We start from the raw sequence: 25,899 nt of genomic DNA, 5'->3' as shown, positions 1-25,899 counted from the left end.
TTGCTTCGTAGTAATAGTGGTAGATGTCACATTACCCACCAGAGGGAGCTCATACAGTCAAATGTAAGGGTATCTTTTATAGACGTAAACTAATGAGAGCTCTTTAAAGTTATGAATAGATTTAAGCACATTTTTAGCAGTTAATGCATAGCTGGATGTAATTTAAATTAGCTGGGAGCTGTGTTGGCTTTTGGTTTTGTTTATAGAATTCTCCTTTTCTGAAATTATTTAAAAATAAGTGTTCACAGCCTTCTTGGCTAACTTCATAAGGATGCTAACTTCATAAGGATGTTCTATTTCTTATGTGAGTAGTGGGCTTTTTTTTTCTGGTTAGACACAGAACCAGGGAGAGAGGTCCCTGAATAAGACATATTTAGAACAGTATTTATAGGAGTATGTTTGAATGTACCTCTATCTTCCATGAATATTAACATTTGCTTTGTATTTTTTGTAGTGACATCTAATCAGTAAACATATGTACTGATGTACTTGCAGAACATGAATACGAAAGTGTCTGAGAACAAGAAAATCAAGGGTTTTAGCAAGTAATGTTTTTAAATTATGCATTTGCTTCTGACTCTTAAAAATTTGGAGTGGTTGACTTATTCTGGCTATCCAAGCACAACAGAGGAATGTGACAGGCAAGAGTCAAAGGAACAAGCTGGGGAGAGCACTGTGATGAAATGTCTGTGGAGAAAGTCTGTAGACACAGGGCAATCTGGGTTGTGCACTGACATGTGTCATATGCTTGTAGGAAAGTCACAAAACAGAGGTGGAAGTTTTTCGATCACAGAACATCACATCACTGTCCCCTCATGCAGGTAACTGGGGATCTAGTTAATAAAAGCACCAAATTCTACTTTGCAATGAAAGCAGCAAAAGCCCATTAGTGAGGATGCATTTATTTCAATATTAAAGCATGCTAGATTCAGTGTAGTTTTTACTATACATAGGCTATTTATCAAGGCTGTAATTTATTTATCTTTAATGCAAATACAGCAGTTGGCATGGTAGTGGGTCAATGATCCTTATTGGTCCCCTCCAACTCGAGATATTGTATGATTCTCTGATATACTGATACTGGTTACTCCTCTTTCCGTAGAAGAACCATTTGCAATGCTGTGAGCATCTTTATCACAGTATAGCTCTGTTGATACTAGACATATTAGACAAAAACATAACCTTAACAAATTAAATATTCCAGCATAAAATGTTTATGTAGACTAGGCGGAAAAGCCTTGGGAAACATCTAAACAAAAGCTTTTTAATGTTGAGCTAAAGACAACAGCCTACACATCCCACTGTGCAAGCCATAAAAAGCAAGCAAGAAAGCAGTTAAGGCACACAGCTCACTCACCAGTTCCTCTTCCTAGCTGTAACTACTTCCTTTCCATCACTTACAGTTCTCATATCACTTTACTCATTCAGAGCACCCAAGGCACAGTCTGTCATCTGGCCACACATTTGTTACATCAGCACACACATCCTCATTTCATTTCCCTAATTTCTGTATTAAAATTTAATACAAAATTCAGACAAATAACTGAATCCACAGACCACCTGCTCTCATATTTTCCTAACAAGTTCAAAGAAAGCAAGCGTATCTCACAGCCAGCACTTGCAGGTTGGCAGAGTGCCTTGCTGACATATACCAGCACCGAATCACAGAATATCATACAAGTGTAACATTTGGAAACCGTCTCAAGCACATGGTGATCATCAGACCACATCATGAGATCACCAGTCAACTGGATCTGAGCTCTAGACTGATGTTGCTTACTCAGTAGGGGGTACAGATGCATGGGTTGTGGTCAGGGGGTGGATTAAAGGAACTGGTTTAGAAGGGGGAACTGATGATTGGTGTGTAGAAAAGCTGAGTGACTCATACGCTATATCTTGTGCTTTCTACAGTGTCAACCATCAGCCTGTGCAGTCTAGAAAGCCTGGGTTGAGGTTAACAGTAATTTGTGAATGATTGTCATCTTTCATTCATACAGGTATGAGTAATGCATGACATTCCTTGTAAGGAGCACTGAAGAATCTAGACCTGATGGGCACTGTCCCAAGCAAGGTAGATTTTTTTTCCTTCTTATAAAATTATTGACTACTTTGAATTTAAAATGTCAGCTACACAGTTTTGGTGTGCATCTGAAGGACCGTCTCAGTAACTCCTGGTTTAACATTGCAAAACCAAGGGACTCAGTGGAGGAAAGGGTAAGGTCGAGGCTGCCCATCCAACTCTGCCTTGCTACCCTCCCTCCCTCCTTAATGTGCACTGTGGTACAGTTGTGCAGTCACAATGTCTGCTCTTGTCCCAGAGAAGTCCAGCAGGATGGACAATGGTGCCTACCTTTCCAGTAATTGTTCAGTAATAGCCCTAGGTCTTCATTGCTCCACACTTTCCAGGCCTGTCATGAAGGCATTTAATAGTTTCATCACAGGTTTTCCAAGGATGTTCATCACCATATTATCCATGCACATACATGCCAGGCCACTCTAACAAGAGGGAGAAGACCCTCAGGGCTGTGGGTGTGCACATATGTCTGTGAAAGTATGTGCATGGCAGAGAAAAGTCATGCCAGCACCCAGGTTTTGTCAGCTCTTCTCATGCTTCTGCTGGCCAGAGCCAGTGCTCCTCCTGCTACATCACTGCCTGGATCAAAGTTCCTTTCCCTGCAAGTCTCTTCTTCAGTCATTGCACATCTTGCACCCTCCATGAGAAGAGAGGCAAGGCTCCTCCACAGAACAGTCTCCCCTGCTCCTCTAGACACTTCCATCTTGTGCATTGAACAAGCAAAGAATTTTATGTAGGAAAAACCACCAAGTGACTCCATGACTAAGATTGTGACTAGCTCGTTTCTGCAAGCTGGTCTGTGACTGGAGTTTGAGCAGCAAATGGACATGTGCCAGAGCTCCCCAACCACATAGCCCAAAGGAAGGCTGAGAGACCTCTGTTGTACCCGTGTGTATTTGTACCCGCTATGAATGATGTGTAATGCTCACAAAGGTCTAGATGGCAATAAAGCCTCTGGGGGGAGGTGACACACTCCCAAAATCATTAATTCACAAAACCAGCCAGAATAAAGATAATCTTGGAAAGGGAAACATTAAGGAAAAGCTGCCAAATCCAAACCTGCAGGTCCTTATCTTCCAGACTTTTCAAGTGTAAAATCACCCTAGCCTCTGGCTGTTTCAAGACTGCATGAGTCATATCCTTGTTAACTGGAATACTGAAATTGAGCTTGTTCAGCATTTGTTACGCTGGAAGGAAGTTAGTAATAATAGGAAATGGAAAGCACAGGTTTTGTTTTTTTAAACCCATGTACTTCACTGTTTTCTTAAGTGGTCTGAAGCAAATGCATTTGTCATCATAGTGGCATGCTTACTTTTGCTAACCTGAATAACCTGGATAACAGCAAGAAATACACTTTATCTCTGTAACATACTGTATCTATGTAGCTGTATGCATTTAGCAACCCTTTTTGTCATCTGAGCCTTTCACATGTCTTTCCTTGCCTTCTGACCACTGGTGAATTGCCAGCAAGAGCCTCAGACTGTGCTGTTGTTTTGCTGAATACAGCTGCAGCTATCACAGGCTGTAGTCAGAAGTTAGAAAATTCAATGTTTCATTGGCAGTTGAATTCAAAAGCTGAAACTGTCTTCTGAGTTCTTGGGTGAAATGCAATGTAAAAACATCTTTGAAATAATTGTATAAAACTCTTTTTTTACAGTGCTATACTTACAATGGACCTAGGTCGCAGAGCAGTTTAGGGTTTCTCCTTAAATCACAGAATCACAGAATCATCTAGGTTGGAAAGGACCTTGAAGATCATCCAGTCCAACCGCTAATCTAGCATTGGCAGTTCCCAACTACACCAGATCCCTCAGCGCTATGTCGACCCTACTCTTAAACACCTCCAGGGATGGGGACTCCACCACCTCCCTGGGCAGCCCATTCCAACGCCTAACAACCCGTTCTGTAAAGAAATACTTCCTAATATCCAGTCTAAACCTTCCCTGGTGCAACTTGAGGCCATTCCCTCTTGTCCTATCACTTAATACTTGGTTAAAGAGACTCATCCCCATCTCTCTGCAACCTCCTTTCAGGGAGTTGTAGAGGGCGATGAGGTCTCCCCTCAGCCTCCTCTTCTCCAGACTAAACACCCCAGTTCCCTCAGCCACTCCTTGTATGACATGTGCTCCAGACCCTTCACCAGCTTCGTTGCCCTTCTCTGGACACGCTCGAGTAATTCAATGTCCTTTTTGTAGTGAGGGGCCCAAAACTGAACACAGTCATCGAGGTGCAGCCTCACCAGTGCTGAGTACAGGGGTAAGATCACTTCCCTGTCCCTGCTGGCCACGCTATTTCTGATACAAGCCGGGACACCATTGGCCTTCTTGGCCACCTGGGCACACTGCTGGCTCATGTTCAGCCGGCTGTCAATCAACACCCCCAGGTCCCTCTTTGACTGGCAGCTCTCCAGCCACTCCTCCCCAAGCCTGTAGCGCTGCTGGGGGTTGTTGTGGCCGAAGTGCAGCATCCGGCATTTGGCCTTACTGAAACTAATAAATAACAGGACACAAATCATATTGTCTGTACACCATAAATATGACAAACAAAACATTTTCTTAAAAAGCTTAATTTCAGCTACTGAGTCAGCAGTTCAAAGTAATACCTAGAGAAAAATTCAGCATGTCAAAATTGGAGATTTATTGAATATGAAAATGTTTATCATTATTATGCTTTTGATAAAAAAATCAAGAGGTGGATGATAGATACAGCAGTTACCTCTCAGAAGGCTGTTCCAGACAGTTTTACTCTTTCCAACAGTTGAATGATTTTCTAGGTTGACTTTTCTGCATTTTAATTTCACTTGCCTATGAGTATTTTTGGAAAATTTCATTCATCTACCCTCCTGTATTTGAATCGCATTTCCTCTGCTATTTTTTCTTTAAAAATTTGTTTTCATGAAACACTAATTTTTCTTCATTTGTACTTCTATATCAGTTTTATTCATTTGGGTTGTGATGCAATTTCTCTGAGTCACTATTCTCAGGCACGTGAGCATCCATGCTGGCAGGCAAATATATTGATACAAAGCAGTTATTTTTTACTTTCACCATAACTAAAAGTAGGAGAAAATTTGGTTGCAAATAGCCACAGTCCACATTAAATACAAATGTCTGGCTTCAATTAGTTTGGGATGTTTTAAGAGTTCCATATTTATCCAGGCTGGTAGCTGGACCACAGCACAAATTTGGTGTCTGTACACCTGTAAAACTGTTTCCTGAAGACTTCCATACTGGTCAGTATCTAGAAGTTAGAAAAACCATATTCCCTGGCTACTCTCAAATTGTTATGTGTCACAAATGAGGCCCAGCTTTCCTTCTCCACATAACTGTGTCTCTCCCTCAGGTTTTTCTCTGAGAGTATGATCTGTTATTATTCTGACATCTATCTGTTATTATTCTGACATCTAAAGCATAATGGCTATATTAAATAGAAAATTTCAAGGTGAACACAGTTATCTGTAAGTAAAGTTCTGCTGTCTGATTCATATGCATCCAAAGCCAGTTTGTTAATGAAATAATTTTAGGTACTTTGTATAGTTTCTAAGTTTCCACTGAAATCACCAGACTGGCTGATATTTTCAAAGCTAGATGGAAAAATCTCTGACTAAAATGACAAATTAATTTTGAAAACGAGAATCCTCTTGTTCAAAACACATAAATACAAATAAAAATAATACATCTTAGATTCTGCAGTGTGCTGTGTTCAAAGGAAAGCCCTGAAGTCTGTACAGGGTATGTTTCCCATCAGCGCAAAATTCAGACAAGGTTTTTTGAGCACTCCCAGGCTTGACATCTGAAGCAGTTTTTATTAATTACGCTTTTTTTCTCTTTAACTTTCACAAGATGTAGTGAAAATTGGACCCTCAGATAACAATGAAAGATGAATAAACACAGTGTTATACTGCCCGCGGAGCATCACAGCAGAAAGCACATGTCTCAGAGTGCTGATTTTCCTTCGTGTTACCGCACTTACCAGGGTAAGGGAGTAAGCAGTGCTGGGCACGTACACTGCCCCTGCCCCAGCAGCTCAGGAGGAGAAGTGGAGACAAGGCTGTCCTCTCCTGCCACCTTCTCATATTCTCCTACTGCAATGTCAGGTGCTTGTAGTAACGCGGAGCCTGTTTTCACACCTGTGCTGCAGGGAATACTGTAGGTAGTTAGCACAGAGGAATAAAGGGCAGCTTGGTATTTTTTTGTCTCCTTTGTTGCCGGAATTACTGGGGAATTTTGGTGCCAAGAGATTTCCTCGGTAATTGTTCTGATTAACAGAGAGCCCCATTTTTATAATAGATTAGTGATAATAATCAAAGCTAAAGTTCTGGCAGAAATCTTAAGTTCATAGTTTTCGATTACTAAGACACATTTCACAGGATCACAGAATCACAGAATTGTGAAGGTTGGAAAAGGCCTTGAAGAACATCCAGTCCAACCATTGACCTAACACTGACAGTTCCCAACTACACCATACCCCTCAGCGCTAAGTCAACCCTACTCTTAAACACCTCCAGGGATGGGGACTCCACCACCTCCCTGGGCAGCCCATTCCAATGCCTAACAACCTGTTCTGTAAAGAAATGCTTCCTAATATCTAGTCTAAACGTTCCCTGGCAAATTTTATTACCATTTCAGTACTAATGACACATCAGGTTGAATTCCAACCTCATGAAGATGTAACAAGCTGCATCTGTCAAGCAGAGTTAAAAATACAGGGTGATTTAAGAACATTCAGAACGTAAAATGGCTTTTCTATATCTGCTTTTAATGAAAAAAATACTGTATGAATAGAAATGGAAGTATAACAAAGAATTTTCGATTGATCTAGGAAAATACAGGGATAAATAGAACAAGTAAAACTTACATTTTACTTCCAGGTTATTTGTCTATCACGGAACTCCTGTCCCTACTTACAGCCACTTATGTTTCAAAACAGACCAGAAAATAAGAACAAAATATTCTCACAGTACTTTTACTGACATATTCTCAGTTCAAACTATGATGGTAGTATTCATGTATTAATTTTTCATTTCTTGCATGCCAAAAAGTACAATAAAAAGACTCTCAAGCTATCTTTACACTTGAGGAAAGAAAGTTTGATCTCATCTGTTTCCTTTTAATTTCATAACTTGCAAATTATTACTGGCAGTACACTAGTTTGATAAAAAATAATTGTTTGATTTTTGATGTGCAACTTCTCAGGTTTTATACAACAATGTAAAGTTGACATGGGATAATGAAGTATAGTTCTTATCGGTGAGAAGATCTGTTTTAAGATAACTTCCAAACACTTTAGGCATGAGGAAAATAATTTAAAAAATCTTCACCAAACTAAAATTAACATACATGTATTCCATATATTAATATTGTCCCTGCTGTATGCCTTAGTATGGTCCAAATTCCCAACACAGAGACTATTTATATCATTTTCTAGTGTGTCCATATCTTCTTAAATTGGAAGAAATATGTTTAGAAAAGAAACCTGATCTACTAGAACATATAATGGGGATAGATTAACTTCAATTATGTTACTTGAAATAAAATACCCATTATATAATGGATGAAATATCCATTATATTAAGCTACTGGCTGGCAAGCATTAAATCAAATATAGACTTCTACATACTCTGTAGTAAAGTATTATAACATATTGAACAGACCTTTATTTTAAAATCTCTTTCCAGCACAGGACCAATCCTGTATTAACTGCCTCGCATAAGCTAGTTGAGAGTTATGAGGACCCCTGTCTTTTTTGGTACTGTATTCTGAGCTTTTCCAGTTGCTCTACACACTGCGTCTGGGCCAGCTTCAGTGTTCGGTTCTCCTCTGTCAGTTCTGCGTACTCCTTAGCCAGCTGAGCAGCATCCATACTTTCTTTTTCCACTTGTTCCAGCCTCGCAATCAGCTCCTTTCTGACGATTATGGAAAAAAACAAAGATTAAAAATAGCAGTATGCAAGAATTTGTTGTTGTGTGTTAGGTTAAAGCTGGACTATAGGTTGTTAACATGGTATTGCTTGAGCTCTTGTGAAACAAAGACCTAGAAAATTAATTTGTTAGAGTCCTTCTTTTCCCTATAAAAGTTGAAGCTGAAAAAATCTCTAATAGGTTTGCTGTTCAGTGACCAAACCTGCAAAATGCTGAGGACCTTCAAATATGTCTAACTTGAGTTAAAATTGAACAAGCAGTTCACGGGGGAGAATCAAATTCCTGGAGACTGCATGCTAATATTTTGCCTGAAGAATAACAAATTATTTTTCTCTCAATACCAAACATATATGAAACAGAGCAAGGGGGTTTTTTTGTTCAGTTGATTAGCTTTATCAGTTAATTCTGTCAAATATGCCTGGCTACCTTTTCTCTACTACAAAGAAAAATGGTTCTAGTAAATGTTAGGTACATGAATCTGAACTATATATATTGTTTCTATAATGTGTTTATACTCAGACTTTAGCCCTACTGCTGAGGAAGAGTGATAGAGCTGCAAACTTGGCCCCTTCTGGTCTTTTTAAGAGCAGAGACAGGAGGATTTGAGCTGTTGCTTCTTTCTGGATGGAGTCACAATGCCCTGTATTCCCAGAGCTGGCCAGGGGCTGGACTCTCCATATAGTATCAACTGAAATTACCTCAGCACAAGTTAAGATAAAAGAGGTCTTAAAACAAAACACACTGAAGGCATGAGTAACTCACAGGGTATCTAATCGCTCTCCACTTAGTTATGCAGCAGGGTAGCCTGGCCTCTGCTTTTTTTCTCCTTTAAGTCAAATCATTTATTCACTCCTGCTACAGGAAGTCTCTTCTAAAAGGTTCTTAGTTCTTTTGATCATTCTATCTCAGAGATTAGTTAATCTTTAACTGTTCATAGCCCTGTGACTTTATTTCTCAGTCATGTCAAAAGAATTCTTGTAGATCATCAGTGGGAAGATGTAATGCCTTCAAAATGGATAGCTTTTGCAGTCTTTAAAGGAGCCCTCTTGTCAAGCTAGACCAGTACTTTCAGACAGGAAATTCCTACAGATCAGTAATTCTATCACCACAGGTCGGAGTATTCATGAAATGGTAACATTTCAGTATTGGCTGATCACTTACATTGCTTATAGCTGCAAAACTACCACTTACAGCAGCAAAACTGTAAGCACCTAGGTTTTGAAAAACACTTCTATCTGGCCTTCTTTTAGGGTCAGTTTGATCTTCTTCTGTCTTTACTACAGCTTTCAGTGATAGCACAGTTCACCCATGGTTTATCTGGCTGTTTACAGTCACAGTTGCTGCAGTTCAAGGAGACACAAGTTGAAGAGACCCCTGGCACACTCATTTCTCCGAACTATCTTTCCCATACAAAAAAAAAGAAGGGAAGATTTAGCAGTCATTACAGCAATTCTAAATGATCCAGAAGTTGCAATATATAGAAACCCTCCCATAGCTAAATATGTTTGCTTTGTTTTATACCACTGAGGTAATGCACAACAGCTATGATGCAGCAAAACCTCTTCTCTTTCCTTTCACCAGGTGAAAGGTCTATTCAATCAGGTCTTCAAGAGAAAATATCAAGAGTGTATTTTTGTTCATCAGAATTCTATTAACATTTGGCACAGTATAGTTATAACAATTTCAAAAGCAGCAAGCCATTAACAGATAAATTTCTCTTGCTTGGGCCATGCTAGATTAACCAATTTTCAAACTGGACAAGATGAACTGATCTTGCTAGACAGTTTGATATTTCAGCTCCTATTAATGGGACTGTAGGCAACAAAGGAGTAATTGCATGTATGCTTTGGAGAGTGAGAAATGCATTTAGGGACAATGGGATTTTACAAGTCCAGCAGCTTCAATCACTTCAGTCTCTTAGGGCTTCCTCTTGAAGATTTTTGTCTCTTAGGACTAGAAGAGAGCTTCAGCAATATTTCTTTGCAATTATTCTACTGGTGCAATGTTGGACTGAAGGATTAAATTAAGCTCTTTCAAATTACAGACTGTTGAATCAGAAGTGCTCCTAACAAATTATATCAGAATCATCCTTCCTTACTTTTCTTACACTTACGAGGTTCTCAAAGGGAGATGCTGTGAACACACTAGTAAGTAATCAGCATCTTAAAAGCAGATAAACCTTTTCCATGGGGACTTCTATAGTACTTGTAAAAGAAAGGTACTAACTACCTTATTTGGACTTGAGCCAGGAGTGGCACAGACAGAACAGACAGTGTGCAAACTCAGACAGCTCTATTAATGAATGTCAGTCCTGATTTGATAAGATGAGGCTATGTACAGACATGGCTTTCATGCTGTTCTCCTGTAATACTCAAGCAGCACAGATAACTTTCCCCCCCCCGGGATTTAGCTTTGCTATTAAACAAAATACAAATGCATTAGAAATAAAAAATAGTCATTGATGTAGTCCACACTCTAGCACCTCCCTTGCAGAAAGCAGTTTCCTTGCACTGAGGTAGTAAAATTGCCCACTTCTGAGTCAGCAGAAACTACTTATTCCCTTCCCATCAGGATCAACACCTGTTTACAGGGTAGGGTGATGTTTCAGGCAAATACTGCAAGCCTGCCACAGAGATCTAAAATTAGAGTACCAGGGAATTGCTAAATGTTATGAATGGTGTGGTTTACGAAGCTCACAAAAGGATGAAGACAGTAACTAACATTTGCTTCTGATCTAATCCAGGATTTGAACTTAGCTTCCAGAGGTTAAAGAACACCATACTAAGCTCTTGCACCATCTAGCCTTTGTTATGGATGCTTAATAAATAGATCTAGCACTGTGTAATCTGTATTTTCTGTTAATGGTTACCCTGAGTTTAAATATTAACAGCATTGATAAGATATTTTCTAAAATGGTGCTGAGTTACTTGAAGATTTGAGACAATCTGTAATGTACACTTTAATTGTTCTTTTTGGGGGAGGGATTTGGGTGGAAAGATGAGTGTGATTTGCATCATAAACCAATAAACCACAAGCCATACCAGAGGAGGAGAAAAACCCAGCATGGTATTAGAGAAATTATTTCTCTTGTCCTGGCCTTAATGACAGACAACAGAGTCCCTTTACAGTAATATTCACAATTAATAAGTACCAAGAAAAGTGACAGACAAAGCAGATAAATCTATCTGGAGGTAAGTGTATTTGGAGATGGACTGGAGTCAAGGAAAACAGCTTCCACAGTGCAAACAGGCAGACTTGTCTTTCACCTGTTGTGAACAGGACCATGCATCTGTGGTACTACACATTTCTTCCCAGATAACATGTGTCTGTGTGTTCTGGTGGTCATAAGGTCATTTACTCTTCCCATATTTGACATGGCTTTCACATCAGGAGGAATCATGAGATGCTATAAGGTAATTGCTGTCTGAGGAGACTGCCCTTGTGTGTTCAAAGACTACTAATTAATGTTTAAAACAATGAGACAGCCTGATTTAATGTAAATGAAATATGTCTCAGATGCCAGCACATAAAAGCTCAGTAAGTATTCATCACTGCAACAGGGCAAGTTGAGGCTTCTCTTTGTATTAGAAAAGCTGTAATTTCCACTATTTGGCAAGTAACATGTATTTTGGATACATGTGAGATGATGAAAAATCAGTTCTAGAATGGAAAAATTATCAAGATAAAAGGTTGCCTTTATGGCTTACACCAATCTTTTTCTGCAGTACCTGAAAGTCTGAAGACTACTGGTCTCAACAGTGTTGGGAAAGACACTCCAGAAATTGTATACCTGGAGAAACCACCTGGACTCGAGACCTTAGAAACAGTCCTATGGTCATGAGAGCATGCTAAAGCATACGGAAGGATCCCACAAAATTAAGCAGACATTTCCACTGTATGTCTACTGTAATATGTGTAAAAGAAGGAAAAGAAATCATATCCATGACAAAGAAAAGGAGTGATCCTAAATCAGGTGGTGATCAAATGATATTTTCTGGAGAGTTATATTAGAATTGTCTGGGGGAGGAAAAATGAGAAAACCAGCCACTGCTAAGAATATAAGATATAGCTAGCAACCATGGCAACTCTAATATTTAACTACATAATCCAGGGTCATTATCTAGTAATAGCAATATAACAAGTGCTCAAAATAACCAGCCATCCCATCCCTTTCACCCAAACTTAGATACTCAAAAACATCTGTTATGGAAATACATGTGTGTTTCTGGAACATAAATTAAATTACATTCTGTGACCTAAATGTGGTGTGTTCTCACTTCCACACCCTTTTCTTTCTTTTTGATCGTGTCTCCCATTCCAGAGTGATTTTGTCCCTTGTACTACATATTGCTGGCATAAATGGGAAGAGTTTGAGTGAAGACAGCAAACAAAGCTATGATGATCTATGCTAGCAAAAAAATCTACCCAATGTTCTTTTAAATTCTTTCACTTTCTTGCTTCCTTTTGTTTTTTTCCTGAGTAACTTCTTTTCCCCTTCTTATTGCTTTGTCCTTTGATTTTCCTTTTTTTGAACCTGCAACCTCCCTTTCTCTCTCATATTTTCCTTTTTCCTGTGAAATAGTTGTCTTTTCTTCCACTCCCAGCTTAGTACATTCTCTTGCCATCTACACTGCATACAAGAGAAAGGGGCAAATAAGCTTTGTTCTTGCCTGGATGAGAAGCAACCCTTGGCACTTCACACCATTGCTTTTCTATACTTCGGCCATACTCGATCCTCACACTACAGTAAGAGACAAGTCAAGCTAAGCAGAATTAAAAGCATTTGAAAAGTTTCAAAAGAGTAAATGTTTTTGACTATTTTAAAACAGTGTTATTCGACTTCCTATTTCTTAAAGATACTTCCTTTAGAAATATACCTGCATGTATTATCTCATGTATAAAAGGTTACACTGAACTTTGGAGGTTGGAACAAAAATTGTTTAAAGCAGAATGAATGGTATCCCATTTTTTGTTTTACTAAAAAGCTCCAATACCTGTATTAACATTGTTTCTTCCTCCTAGACAACAAATCAAAAATATTTGCTCAATCCATTTTCTGCTCTTTTCCTGACAATCGTTGTGTTCAGTATTCTGTGTGCACAATGTACTACCAGTAGGCATCACAGGTGCAGACACTGCCAGGTGGGACTTGACATTTTAATTCCACAGGTGAGTTGATCTGTGGAGAGGAAGTCTGGAGAACTGGCAGGGCACCATCCAACAGCACTTCTGGTTGCCTTTGGTAAAGATGTACACTGAAGAACACTGCACAGATTGTTTGTTCCCATTGCAAGGGGTGAAACTCTATCTTTGTCCATTTTATCAAAATAATATTTAAAAGAAACAGACAATAGATAGCAGATGTATTAGGCAATTTTGAATCTTTACTTCCATACATTCAAATTCAAATGTAGAAGATAGACACCTGCAACAGGAGCAAATTTCAGAAAGCTGCAAACTCCACCTTTTCAATTTGATTATAACTGCTTTTAAGGCTAAAAGTTGTGCATCTAATCAGACTTTTTAGAAAAGTCAAAGCATCCTTCCATTCTGAGAATGGAATATTCAATATGCATGACACCCCAGCTATTGTAACCCACTCTTCTCTTCATACAGCATACTCTACTCCATAGACTTCCTTTAACTTTCAAACTGTAACTGTTGAGAACATTTTTAGATATACATCAGTGATCACTAGACCAAAACTCTCTTCTACTTCTTGCTTACTCCTTCACCTCCATACTTATACTCTCTTTCTGTCCAGTTTTATATAAAAAGCAAGGTTAATGTGTTCAGGTTGTGTATGCTTACATGTGTGTAAATGTATATGTGTCCTAATAACTTTTTAAATACACCTTCCAATTTCAACCAAAATTCAGGCGGTGAAGAAGTCCCAATTAGTTTCTGGAAGGTTTGAGAGAAACAGACTGCTACAGAAAGGAAAGACATCCAAAAGGGGAAAGACACTATTGTAAGACCTCCTCCAAAATACTACAAAATTGAGAATCTACCTGGAGGGAGGAGTCAGAAATAGTTCCCATCTGGAGGAAAAAAGCTTCAGCTGTACTTGCAGCTTTTTAAACTTCAAAATCAAATAACCACAGTGCACCAACCTGTAAGAAATTAAGCATATTCAATGCCAGTACTTGTAGGACCACTTCTTCAGATTAAGAGATCTGGAAGGTGGTGGAAGGTGCTGCACTGATATTTGTCATGTTTAGGTACTTCTCAGCTACGCAGCATGTGAATATCTAGGCCACAGATATGTAATTAGAATGCTCATAAGAGTCACAATAATATAGTTCTATTTGCTGCCTTATTCGGACACTCTTGTTTTAATATATGTTTACTGGGGCGTAAAATCTTCTGTCCACAGAACAGGTTCAGCAAAGGTAGCAGTGGTAGAAGCTTCCTCACATTGTTCCACTGTTGACATCCGCTGGTGGAATGAAGGAAAATGTCAGCCTGAAGCCCCTTAATTCATCAAAGATTACCACTGCTGAGAGGCTGACTTCTGGACTCAGAGGTTGATTAGGATAGTTTTGAGCTCAGGTAAACAATTTTGTGCATGTATTTGCCATTCCCAAGGAGCAAAATATTTCTAATTTAGCTAGTACCACAGATTCCATAGATAAACAAAAATGCATTCAAACAGCATTTTTTGTCATTCTAGTAAATGCAGAAATACATATGTGAGTCTAGTTTTCAAGGGCTCCAGGTTTACTTCATGAATGTGCATAACTGATTCAGGGGTGTGTCAGTAATAATAATGTATTTATATTAGTAGACTAAAAACCAAATGATCCAAGGCTACTTTTTGAGTTTATACATCTAACCATTTCATATTTTATATTTCATTTGGATTTTCAGAAAAGACAAACACACATGGTTTCCACTGAGTTCACTTGGTTGCTAAATACACATGTAAGCAGCTTATAATAGACAATCATATTTGATAAATCATTGCAAAATTATTTGAATTATCTTCTCTACATCTTTTTAAAAACATCAATTACTTTTGATTGGCCAAGTTTAATGATGAATCAAATGCCAACACTGGGACAATGTAGTGTTAATATTTTCTGGTTATTTTTACTTCTTTTTTAGCTTTTGTGCTGGTCTGTCAGCAACTGAGAGCCATGCAGGTCCTATGGTGGAAGGGGATTTGTAGTGGGAAGCCTCAACTAGTTCTGACACTTTAGCAACAACTATATTGTGCCTGTAGCCATCAACATCAGACAAGTCTCACTTTCTTACCCTGCATAGTCTGGACTCAAGGAGATCTTCGGTTATCTTACTTGTAAGACTGCAGGATTTCACCAGTTTCCCTCCCATCAGCCTGCTTCTGCAGCTGAAGACTCCCATGGATGCAAACTTGGCTAAACCACATGGTCAGCTGTTTGAAGATTTTTGTGAAACAGATACAGTTTTCCACCTTCTAGTCAAAGCCCACTCTGCAACAGAGCTCTTTCAACCCCTGTTCCTATATTAAAAATGTTTCTGTTCAAGCAGCATTTGGAAGAATGATGGTGTGGTCTTCACTTTCACAAGAAGTCTCAGAGATCGACACTGAGGTAACTGCCCCTGAGGAAGGCAGCACTGCCTGCAGTCACCTTCAGTGTGAATGTGAAAATAAAAAAGCACTTGAAAGAGAAATTTTACTTAGCGGTAACTGTTATTCCTTGGGGTTGATTGTCTGTTAAAAACTTTCACTACTCACCCTCTTCCCTCTCTCTGAATTTCTTTTTCAGGTTTCTTGTGGAAAGGGACCAAGAGAAACAGAGTGCACTTTGCCATTTAATGGTCATGCAAAGATGACAGGTATGAGTACAGGCCATAGACAAGAAAATAAGTCTCTAGCTTAAGCACTTTGTATATGAACACCTAAAATGTCAATGTACATAGAGACAATGCACCTCACAGAGAAATGTTTACTAATATTGTCAAGTACTCTAAACATAACTGAGGATCCACTATGTTCTTCATTAAAATGTGTAAAGTTAAATTGAAAAAATTTCCCTAAAACTAAAAAGAGGACTCTCGCGAGCTGAACTAGATTTTTATGTGACCTGGAGGCTGTCAGTGAAGGTTTTAAGGGACATCTGTATAACTAAGGGCGCAGAACTATGACAACTCTGTGTTGTTAGTGGCCTCAGTTGATCCTATGGACCAATGGCCTAAGTGTTGTGCTGTACTGTGACCATCAGGCAGAGGTATAAGGTCAGAAAATATCATGTGAAACCCTCATGTTTAAAACAGAATTTTACAAAGAGACTATACAACAGTAAATACTTTGGGAAAGTTACTCACTTTCTTTCTTCCAGCAGAGCAATTTCTTTCTTCACCTCATGGTACTCTTCTGCTATTTTGCAGTGCTGTTTGTACACCTGCATAGATTCCTTAGAGTCATGACAAGGAGGCAGTGGCTTTAAGAAAAAAAGAGAAAAAACCCATATATATATATATATACTGCTTTTGAATGAAATATTATGAAAAAACACATATTTTGAAAGATAGAATATTTATCTTAATTCTTGTGAGAATACTTCAAGAATTTTTTTTCCCCCTAACTGCAGGATATGGCCAAATATTCCTAGTGATGACCTTTCACGGAAGGGAAAAAACCACTTCCCTGCATAAGAATATGGATAAACCTTCAAACCTTGTAAGGATTTTCAGAACTTTACTTGTCAACTTTGCAAAGTATCCCTAAAGATTGTTCAAAGAAAGATTTCTCCCTTACCTCCCTTTTTTTCAGCTACAGTCATATAAGAATGCTAAGGTTGATGCATTGGTCAGACCCATAAAATACATCAGCATGTTTTCACTGCAGAAACTGCTGCACTGAACAGAAGGGTAATCTGAGTGCAAACAAGCTCTTATTCTCCAATTTCCAAGATGAGAAGAAAAGACAGGGAAAGCTACTAACTAAACTTTTTTTTTTTTTTTCATAGATGCAATGCTTATTCCAGTTTATTACTAAATGGGACAGGACTGTGAACTGGGACACTAGGTCTGATTCTGCTGGACTCAACAGGAGTTATACTGCTGACTCCAGTGCAGCCAAGATTTCATGAAGGGTTCTACCCCAACAATGCCTCAAGCTGTAAGTAGTTTTGCTCAAGATCATACCCAGTTTATCTACATCTCTATTTCCTGTAGAAGGGAATATACTTAGCAGAAATGTTATGAGAATTAAATCAGCTACATTTCCAAAGTGATTTAAATTTCCATGAGAAGTGGAGATGAGATTGAGAATAGAAGGATGACAGCAATTTAAAAAAAAACAGATAAAAAGACAAAGTGAAGGCAAATGCACTGTACCTCCTAATCTAAATACCAACATTATTGCAGCAAGATTTTAATTTTTTTTTCAATGCACACTGGAGATAATAAATAAACTCATTATTGCAATAAATAAATAAAACCACTCTGTCCTGGGACTCCTCATATGAATTTCAACCAAGATCTTGAAAATACAGTTTGGTTAAGTATCAGTGCTTTTTGTTCCTTAAAAATAATGCAACTTAATTCAGGCTTCAGGCTTGACTGTCACATTTTGGCTATAACACTTTCAGGAAGTGTAGTATTTTTAAGTTATTAGCCATGAATCAATTGACTGTAAATGAACTCCAAATAGCATACTTCAGCCACCTGTTTGAAGCAAAAGGAAGCACTTAAAATAGTTCCTTTACTGTCCAGTTAAAGAACATCCAATTGCCTTTCACAATATAAGTAGATTATTTTTTATTTCTTGTTGTCCTGCTTTGACTCTTCTCTGTAGTATAATATTCCTTCAATGACTTTGTTAGGAAAAGAAAAGCACAAGTCTTCAGTCTTTTATTATTTTTGATCTTGTAAACTTTTGTTTTAGCTAAACTGGAAATTTAAATTTTACTAAATATATTCAGAAACAAAGATTAAAAATATTTTTATCAGGAAGGCAGGGTAAATTGGCTTCAGATGTACCCTAATGCACAGATGTAACTAATGTATGGACCTTGCAAGTACTTGTAGATGATATGGTTCGTCTCTGAAATTTTAACACAGACACTCATTTTCCATATTCTAAATGTAAAAATCCTGTGGCAGAACTGTTTCACAGCACATTGTTTCATTTTTTCTGAGCTTGGAGAACCTGGGACCCCAGGGAAAGGGCAGTACATTACCTGATAAATCTGGTCCCCAGGAAAGGGTATTTAATTGCATTTCAATGTGGGTGAGCAATAGCACCATTCATATAGCCACCCAAATAATAAGCACAAATTTAACAAGACAGAATATAGAAGTCTCAGTGCTCTAATCCAAGAATGCAAGGGTGAGCCAAAGTAGCATCTCTGGTATCTACCAGAGATCAGCAAACAACAAATGCGTCACAATAAAACAATTTTGAACAGTATCCGAGGGAAAGTCCCCAAACAGTGATACTTCAAAGGCAAAAAAACCCTTGTTTTTGCTTCCAACTTACTTTCCACAATCTAGCTGGTTTAAACCAGTTTAAAAATTAAAGCAGCATTCAGTTTCTATATTCCAGCTTCCCACTCAAAAGATATATATAGAGAGCTAAAAATTATCTAGTCATGCTGAGACTTAGTATCTAATTCCCACTTAGAACCAGTTGCTGACTTTCAAACCCCTTCCTATCATTGTTTCCTCTTCAGTGTCATTTTTTCTTACATTGATATTTTATCACTCAAAATAAACTGACAACAAAAGATAGAATCAGTTTACTAATATTCTGTTCATACAATTCTTTTCAATCCTGTCTGACGTTATTAAGCACTATATGAAGAACTTTTTTTAATTTCCAGTGTATTTTTACTTTCAAATGTAAATTTGATTATGTTTTTTTATGACTAGATGACTGGACAATTTCGTTTGCTCTTTTCTAATTTTGAAATGTCTAATAAAGGTTTTGGAGATAGTACCTATGGTGTCCATGAGTAATTTCTGGCCAGCAGGACATGAAACAGGCTTATGCATTCATTATTTAACAAACATCTCTACTGCAATCACAAGAAAAAATGAAGAGATACAAGTCTGATCAGTTCTTTGCCTCCCACCAGAAAATGCAAGCCAACACAAAAGCACAGAGAAATTATTTTACCCATGTCTAACAGCCTACTTTTCTGACATAAACAAGAGTGCAAAGAATTAATGATACATCTGTTCCCCCCAAAAGAAGTGTTTTCAGAAGATGGCAGGGCAAACTACTAAAAAACAAATGCAGAAACAGAGGCAAAACTTGCTTGTTCCAAAGGGGTAGCTCCAACTAGACAGCAGACATTTACAGTATTAACATATTTTCACAGAAAAGAAAACTAATAGAATAGTAACAGTTACTGGGCTACCTCATACTCATCTAAATGGGAACGGGAGGAACCCGCAAAATCAGTGAGTCCAGTACTCCATTATCAGAAGCAAATCCTGCAATTCACAGGCTTGCCCAGCTCTGTTTTGGAAAAACTGGAGTCCCCTGTCTCAGCTGTAAGACTGGCCCAGATCCCCACCAAGGATTAGAAACATTTTTGGCATTTCCAGTTTGCTTTTATGGAAGACAGATTTGTACAGTCTTTCATTGTGTCAGCACTATCCTTCATTCAAATGGTGGTTCTTTGTCCTACCTGTTTTACCCTTGAGGTGTACTTACAGAAGGCTCTCATGTACTTTCCAAGACCTATGTCTTGGTAAAGCTGCATTCCTCTGAGCCATCCTAGATGAAATTTCCATTTTTCCTAGCTTATCCAAGTAGTCTTTCTCTGCTCCCCATTCCACCTGGAATGACTTCTTTGAATGCCTGTGGTCAGGCCATGAGAAGTGTTGCAGATGCTGCCCTGATGGCATTCCCATGGCAGAGAAAAAGAACTGGAATTCCCAGTAGAAAGCACTTTTCATCTATGAAGTCTGTATACTATGTTTTTGGTAAGAGTTTGCTAGTTTACCCAGGCGACTAATTACAACAGGACTTAAGTTCAATTTGTAGTATATATTTTTTTCACTCAGAAGCCAACAGCCAGACTTTAATTTCTCCTTAGGACAGCCTGAATTTATTACTTCATGAAGTATCTTGCCTGTCCATAAATTAATATATATAAAAGTATACCTGCTACATAAGCAAAAAACAGCCCATACAAATAAAGTTATATTTAATGGCAACAGTTGCTACATTTAATCCCGCTTATTTCAGGCTTCAGTGTTATCCACTCTCATTTTCCTGTGCTGGCAAAATATGCGCACACAGCATCTCTGATTTTGTTCACAAAGGCAGTACAAAAGCTACAGCTTTCAGTCGTACTAGTGGTCTATCCTACTATGCCTGATTTTCAACAAGGTCTGATTTTCCCTTGTATTTTGTTGAGTAACTCACTGTGACATTGACAAACTCTACAAAATCCAGCAAGTAAACACTAAGAGATCCTGTTATAGGCTATTCTGTAACTGCACATATATATGTACACGTTTACAAGACATATACACTGTTTATTTATATTTTTGTTCGGAATCCAGATATGAAAGATACTGGAAGATGATATGAAAAGGCAGTTCATGAAGAAATAGAAAGAGCCTGAGTGGTCCTGCCTGGTTTTTAAGACAGGATGAAGGAGCTGTTCCAGTTAAAATCTTTGCCAGGGGACAAAGAAGGACAGTTTTTAGTAATTTTTTTGCTTCACTCACATGACAAAGAGTGATTTGCCTTGCCATATGAACATCATTATTCCATATTCACAGAAGTTGTATAGTTGATAGTGTCACTCAAGTGTTCAAAAACTTTAGAACAGTTTATTTTTTAATTCACCTTTGTTTGTTTGCATTTACTTTTTGGTTCTACTGTGAAAAAAAAAATCAAAACTGTCTCCTGAAAAGGTTGAAGTTTCAAGAAAAAATTGTATCATACAGTTTTGCCAGCTGACCATGTGGACTTGTCTAGAAGGCAGCCTTTAGCACTGGTCTAATTAAACAGTTGTCTCTCACTTTTTATAAATTTGGCAATTTTCAGCTGAACTATTCTGGAAAACCAGAAAGTTCAGTGCCAATATTTTGCACATGGCCCATGTTCATTATACAGCCTTGTATACTCATCCGTGATCAAAGAAACCACATTATTCCAGGCAAAAGTGATAGCTGCACATTGCAGTTACTTTTTGTTGTGCAACTGGAACTCTTCAACCAGTTTCAGATATCTAGTCTAGGATATATCTAGTCTAGTCTAGTTTTACTGCGGAAGTAAGAAGTTCTTTTTCCTCCAAATAATTCAAGACAACTGGATGAGAGAAATTGAGCTTTGCTCTCCTTTCCTGAGACATTTTCCATTCTTTTCTAACCTTAGTATGATGTTCTGACATGTCTTACATAATCTAAGATCATAGTTATCCCAGCAGCACTACAGGAGACTTACCAAATCTAATTATAGAGTACCACAGTACTCTAGGAATTCTCTTGGAATTTAATACATATTAAAAAAACACAGCATACTCTTTAAACACACAGTATACTTTTAAACTTTGTAAAATAATTTGTATGTGTCTAATGAGTCATGGCAGTCAGCAGAAGCAATAGTTCCATTATTAAAGTTCCAGAGTAAACAAAATTTCTGCTAAATGCTTCTATCATATAGAACAAACTGTCCCTTTCATAATATTTTCACTGCTGCTTTTGTATAGACATTTCCCATGAAAGCATGAAAAACTACCCCTTGACTTAACAAACAGGTATTATAAATGGTTGGAGCCTTTTCTCTGTTGCAGCAATTTTACGATCATCTAACTTCATTGATCTCAACAGATTTGTAATACAAAAAATTACGTAAATGCCTCTCAAGCTCATGATTTCATGAGAAGAGATGATAAAGAATTACAGGACACCCTGTGCATTTGTATGTGGCTTGTGTTCCTCCCTCTTCAGGATCAAACTCCCAGCTGAAATAAAGACTTTGATGGAGAAGAGGGAGGTGAACTGAGCAAGTCACAGGAAATGCTGGAACAGTACACAGCACACAGGGCATAGTAATGTGGGTACTTAACACTAGATACCTTCCTCTATATTCAATGACCTAAACAACAAGGCCTTAGATGCTGATGTAGGTGTCTAAATATAGCAGATAACCCGTAGTAGAGTGTCTGTCAGAGGGGCCACCACCCACTATGCAGATAATCAAAGAAGTGCCTTCCAAGGCCCAGTCCAACTTTCACACAAGGCAAAGGTTAACATTTCCCAGTAACAAACTGACACATGTAGCAAGCCTACCCTCCCTGCACTACCCACCACATTGCTCTCACAAGGGTGGCGGGGAAATGACACTGAAGCCCAAAGAAGCAAGTGCTTTATCCTCATTCAAAGTGTCGCGCGTCACTGGGAAGAGAATAATTTCCAATACTGCAAACAAAAGGAATTGAAAGCAAGAAGTTTATTAATGCGAGCTTTGTTTCACTGGTAGTATACCAGGAACTTCTTTGCAGTATTTTAATAATAAAGCTGCAAGAGACCAGGCTTTTCCTGCATATAGCATAAACTGCTATGTTCTCATATGTAGGGCTTTTGTGTCTGGTTGACCATACTTTTTTTTTTTTTTTTTTTAAGTTAAAAAAAAAAAAAAGGCAAAACTTTTGAGTTACAGAATCGGTATTATTTTCTTACAAATTTCTTCTTGGAATTTCTTCCTCTCAGAGTGGCAGAAAAACGTAACATTCAAAAAGGTTATTGGAAAAGATTACATTTTTGGTCTGAACTTACCTAGTAGATCAGAACTCTAGACAGATCATTATTATCCTTCAGAAAGAAGCTGTATCTTTCAACTTGGATTGTCCTCTAGTAGGAGTCCTTATAGAGAATTAGCTATTTGCAATTAGTCTCCTAGAAATACCTATTCTCCAGCCAATCCTACCTCTACCTCTGTGAATTTGGCACTGGTGCTTGGACAGCAGGGTTTATTACCCTGACAGGGGGAGGCTACACTGAATTTTGCCCTGCCATCGGATACCGTTGCCTGGGGAGTAGGTATGGTAGGATTGTGGTAGGAAAAGTGGGAACACTAGGTAATTCTGCTCAAACAGCCAAGTTGTCTGCCAGGGCCTAACATAGAAGGAGAAGGGCTCGAAGCCTAAAACGGAGGTGCAAATTGCTTGGTACTCAGGCTGTGGTCTGCTGCCTGCATACATAAAATTCTAAGGCTCTGATTTTCCAAGTCACTCGGTGAACTTACATAGCTTTCGAGCTGCTTTCAAAATCCAACTTGAAGATCAGCTAATTTGGCCTTTTTTGTTGTTTGTTTTTAAAACAGGTTTCAAAATTTTCCTTTGTATGTTTGAAACCTTGAATTATTATTTCTTTTTCTTTTTTTTTTTTTTTGAAGTGCCTATTATATAGCCACCTACCCTGCATTTATAGTTTGCTTCTTTAAATTAAAGACAAATGCTTTTGACTGTATTTATGGCATGGTGATGAAAATCTTGTGGCTCTAGATATGATATTTTTATTATGAATATATGTACTAGCATTCTTACAAATTCAAGCATTTCAGGCTGCTATGCCACAGCTGATTAAAGGGTTCGTTTACATGTCACTTCATATGTGCTGCTTTATACTAGCTAATTTTGGGATAGAGAAAAGCATGGATGGAATGACAAGGGACACCACCATTCAGTACTTCTGCAGGTCCTGGTAAAGCCCCTGTTGTAGTTTGCTTCTGTAATACCTGTTCAAAGCCAGTATGGCTAAGTTAACGCAAATTGCAACCACATGATATACAGGGCTGACACACCCTTAGCAGTCTGGATTATAGCAATTTAAAAAAGTAATTAATCAGAAAATGTAAATTGTAACTTTGTTACAGTTATTACTTGTTTGAAATTTTAAAGTAGTATAAACATAATGTAATTACATCAAATAGTTATAACTTTGAGCTGTGATCCAGATTGACAAAAGCAAGAAAAATCAAGTTTTCATTGATAAAGCTAAATGCACTGCTACCTCCGCATCAGCTCAGAACCCTGTGTTGACTTAACTGCTTCTGGCTGAACATAAAGGCATCTAAATATAAATATGCACATAAGCTTGAAAAGCTAAAGGATGAAGCACTACCACTAACTTCATACATTTGAGTGGTTGAGTCAGCCAGATAGTCCTCATAAGTTATCCCTTCAACTATCTCAATATTACCAAAAAAAGTTTCTGGAGGATAATAAAAAGAACATTATCTGAATCAAAGCCTTTGATTGTTTCTTTGAATTTGTTATCATATTGAGATCATGAGAGTAAAGGAAGGTTCTCTTGAAAAAAATGTCAGGTACTTAACAGACCAAGAGGGTATACTTAGTGGAATTGCTCTAGTGCGTACCTAAAAAACTTTTACTGAAGGGCTATTATTTATCCAGCAGACTTGAATGCTTCCAGAGGAGCTATTTCAGTATATCATGAAATTACACATTTAGAGTACATCATATGTTCCAGAAATGGGTCATAAAAGTCCTAATAAAAAAAGATCACTTGTCCTGTAAAGTACCTACATCTAACACTAGTAATTTTGTTTTTATGGACCAACAGCAGTAATGATAATCATAGTTTACTCTTTTAGAGCAGTCTTCACCCACTGATCTCAATGTTCTTTAACAGAAAAGGTAAAAATTATTAACCTAATTTCAGAGATGAGCAGAGGGATGAAGCAGGTCCTCCAGGATCACACAATGTGTCATTGACAGAGTTGGAAAGAGAATGCAACTTCTTTACTTTCAATTCAGTGCTTCAGCCATGAAACAATATTGCTTTTCCCAAACTGAATTCTTCTGAGGGAAAAAAATATCAATCATCTTTGCTGCACTGGAAGACCAGTGGAATAAAGAGGCCAACATACTACCCTGTTCCTTTCAGCCCAAATCTTAGGTTGCTATTCATTCCTTTAATATTTCCTAGTTACACCTAAAGAATCTGCGCCTGTTCTCAGGATTAGAGGGATAGAGCAAGAAGAGCCTCTGTCATCCTCCATTCCTTCATCAGTCATCATTTTGATGAGAGCAGCAGGAGAGAAAAGTCAGTCCTTTAAGTCAGCAGCCCTCCAGTGTTGTCTCACTGGTCGATGGGGACAGGAAGGATGACATCATTGGACAACACGGTCTGCTAATGCCTTTCTCAATTTACACTCAGGAAACAACTGCCTTCATATTGAAATATCAGAGGAAGTCTAAATGCTCCTGGGAAACAGATGATCTGAAGTAGTTTACAAAAGCCAACAAACACTCCAGAACCGCCACAGAGGAAAGGGAAATAATCCCTGGATACAGAACTGGCTCTGTGCCTGGTGAACCATGGAGTTGCCATCAACTGCCATCTGATTGTCCAGTATATCGGTGCTCCATTGTGCTATGCTGACAAATCGGACTGGTCACAAAAGGATTCAACACTTTTATTCTGCACTGTCTGCAGAAACCTGCTAGGGTTGCTGGCTATGCGGCATGAACTAGAGTAACTCTGAGGAAGCTCTCATCAATTGCGATGACTGGCTTTAGTTACCCAAGACTAGAGATAAAATGGCGCTACAAAATACACCTTTGCATTCTCGTCGAATGCTTCAGAGAAAGCTGATCATTCTGGTCTTAGCACAGCCTGTTGGTATGAGAATATAATACTTGGCTCATTCCTTCTCCCATCAAAACCACAAGAACTCTTTTCATTGCAGTGTAGCAGTATGTGTTGTGTTGCGCACAGGAATTGTGAAAATACTTAAAAAGCACGTGACATTGTTAAAATAGTAATTTCCCTGCAATTGGATAAAAATATCAAATTAATTTTTCTGCAGATCTTGAAAAGACAATGTTTTCTTCTATGGAAATATACAATCTTATTAAATGTTAATTGATTAAAGAAGCACCACTGAAAACATTCACCTCAGTGTAACAAACAGAGGATTTATATC

General features: G+C 38.1%; 1 protein-coding gene across 1 annotated transcript in view; it reads right to left on the bottom strand.

Moving 5' to 3' along the window:
- Positions 1-6,812: 6,812 nt before the first annotated feature.
- Positions 6,813-25,899, bottom strand: part of MAP3K7CL (MAP3K7 C-terminal like) — a 28,386-nt gene continuing 9,299 nt past the window's right edge. Inside the window, exons 4-5 of the mRNA XM_074858149.1 lie at positions 16,305-16,420; positions 6,813-7,979 (exon numbers count right to left, since the gene is read on the bottom strand). Coding sequence (XP_074714250.1) covers positions 7,799-7,979; positions 16,305-16,420 — 297 coding nt within the window. The 3' untranslated portion in view covers positions 6,813-7,798. The remainder of the gene's footprint in view (positions 7,980-16,304; positions 16,421-25,899) is intronic.

The sequence above is a fragment of the Strix uralensis genome, chromosome 2 (assembly GCF_047716275.1).
Source record: "Strix uralensis isolate ZFMK-TIS-50842 chromosome 2, bStrUra1, whole genome shotgun sequence".
In the NCBI taxonomy this organism is placed as follows: Eukaryota; Metazoa; Chordata; class Aves; order Strigiformes; family Strigidae; genus Strix; species Strix uralensis.
Note: the sequence above shows the minus strand (reverse complement) of the source record. Positions and strands in the feature narration are given on the sequence as shown.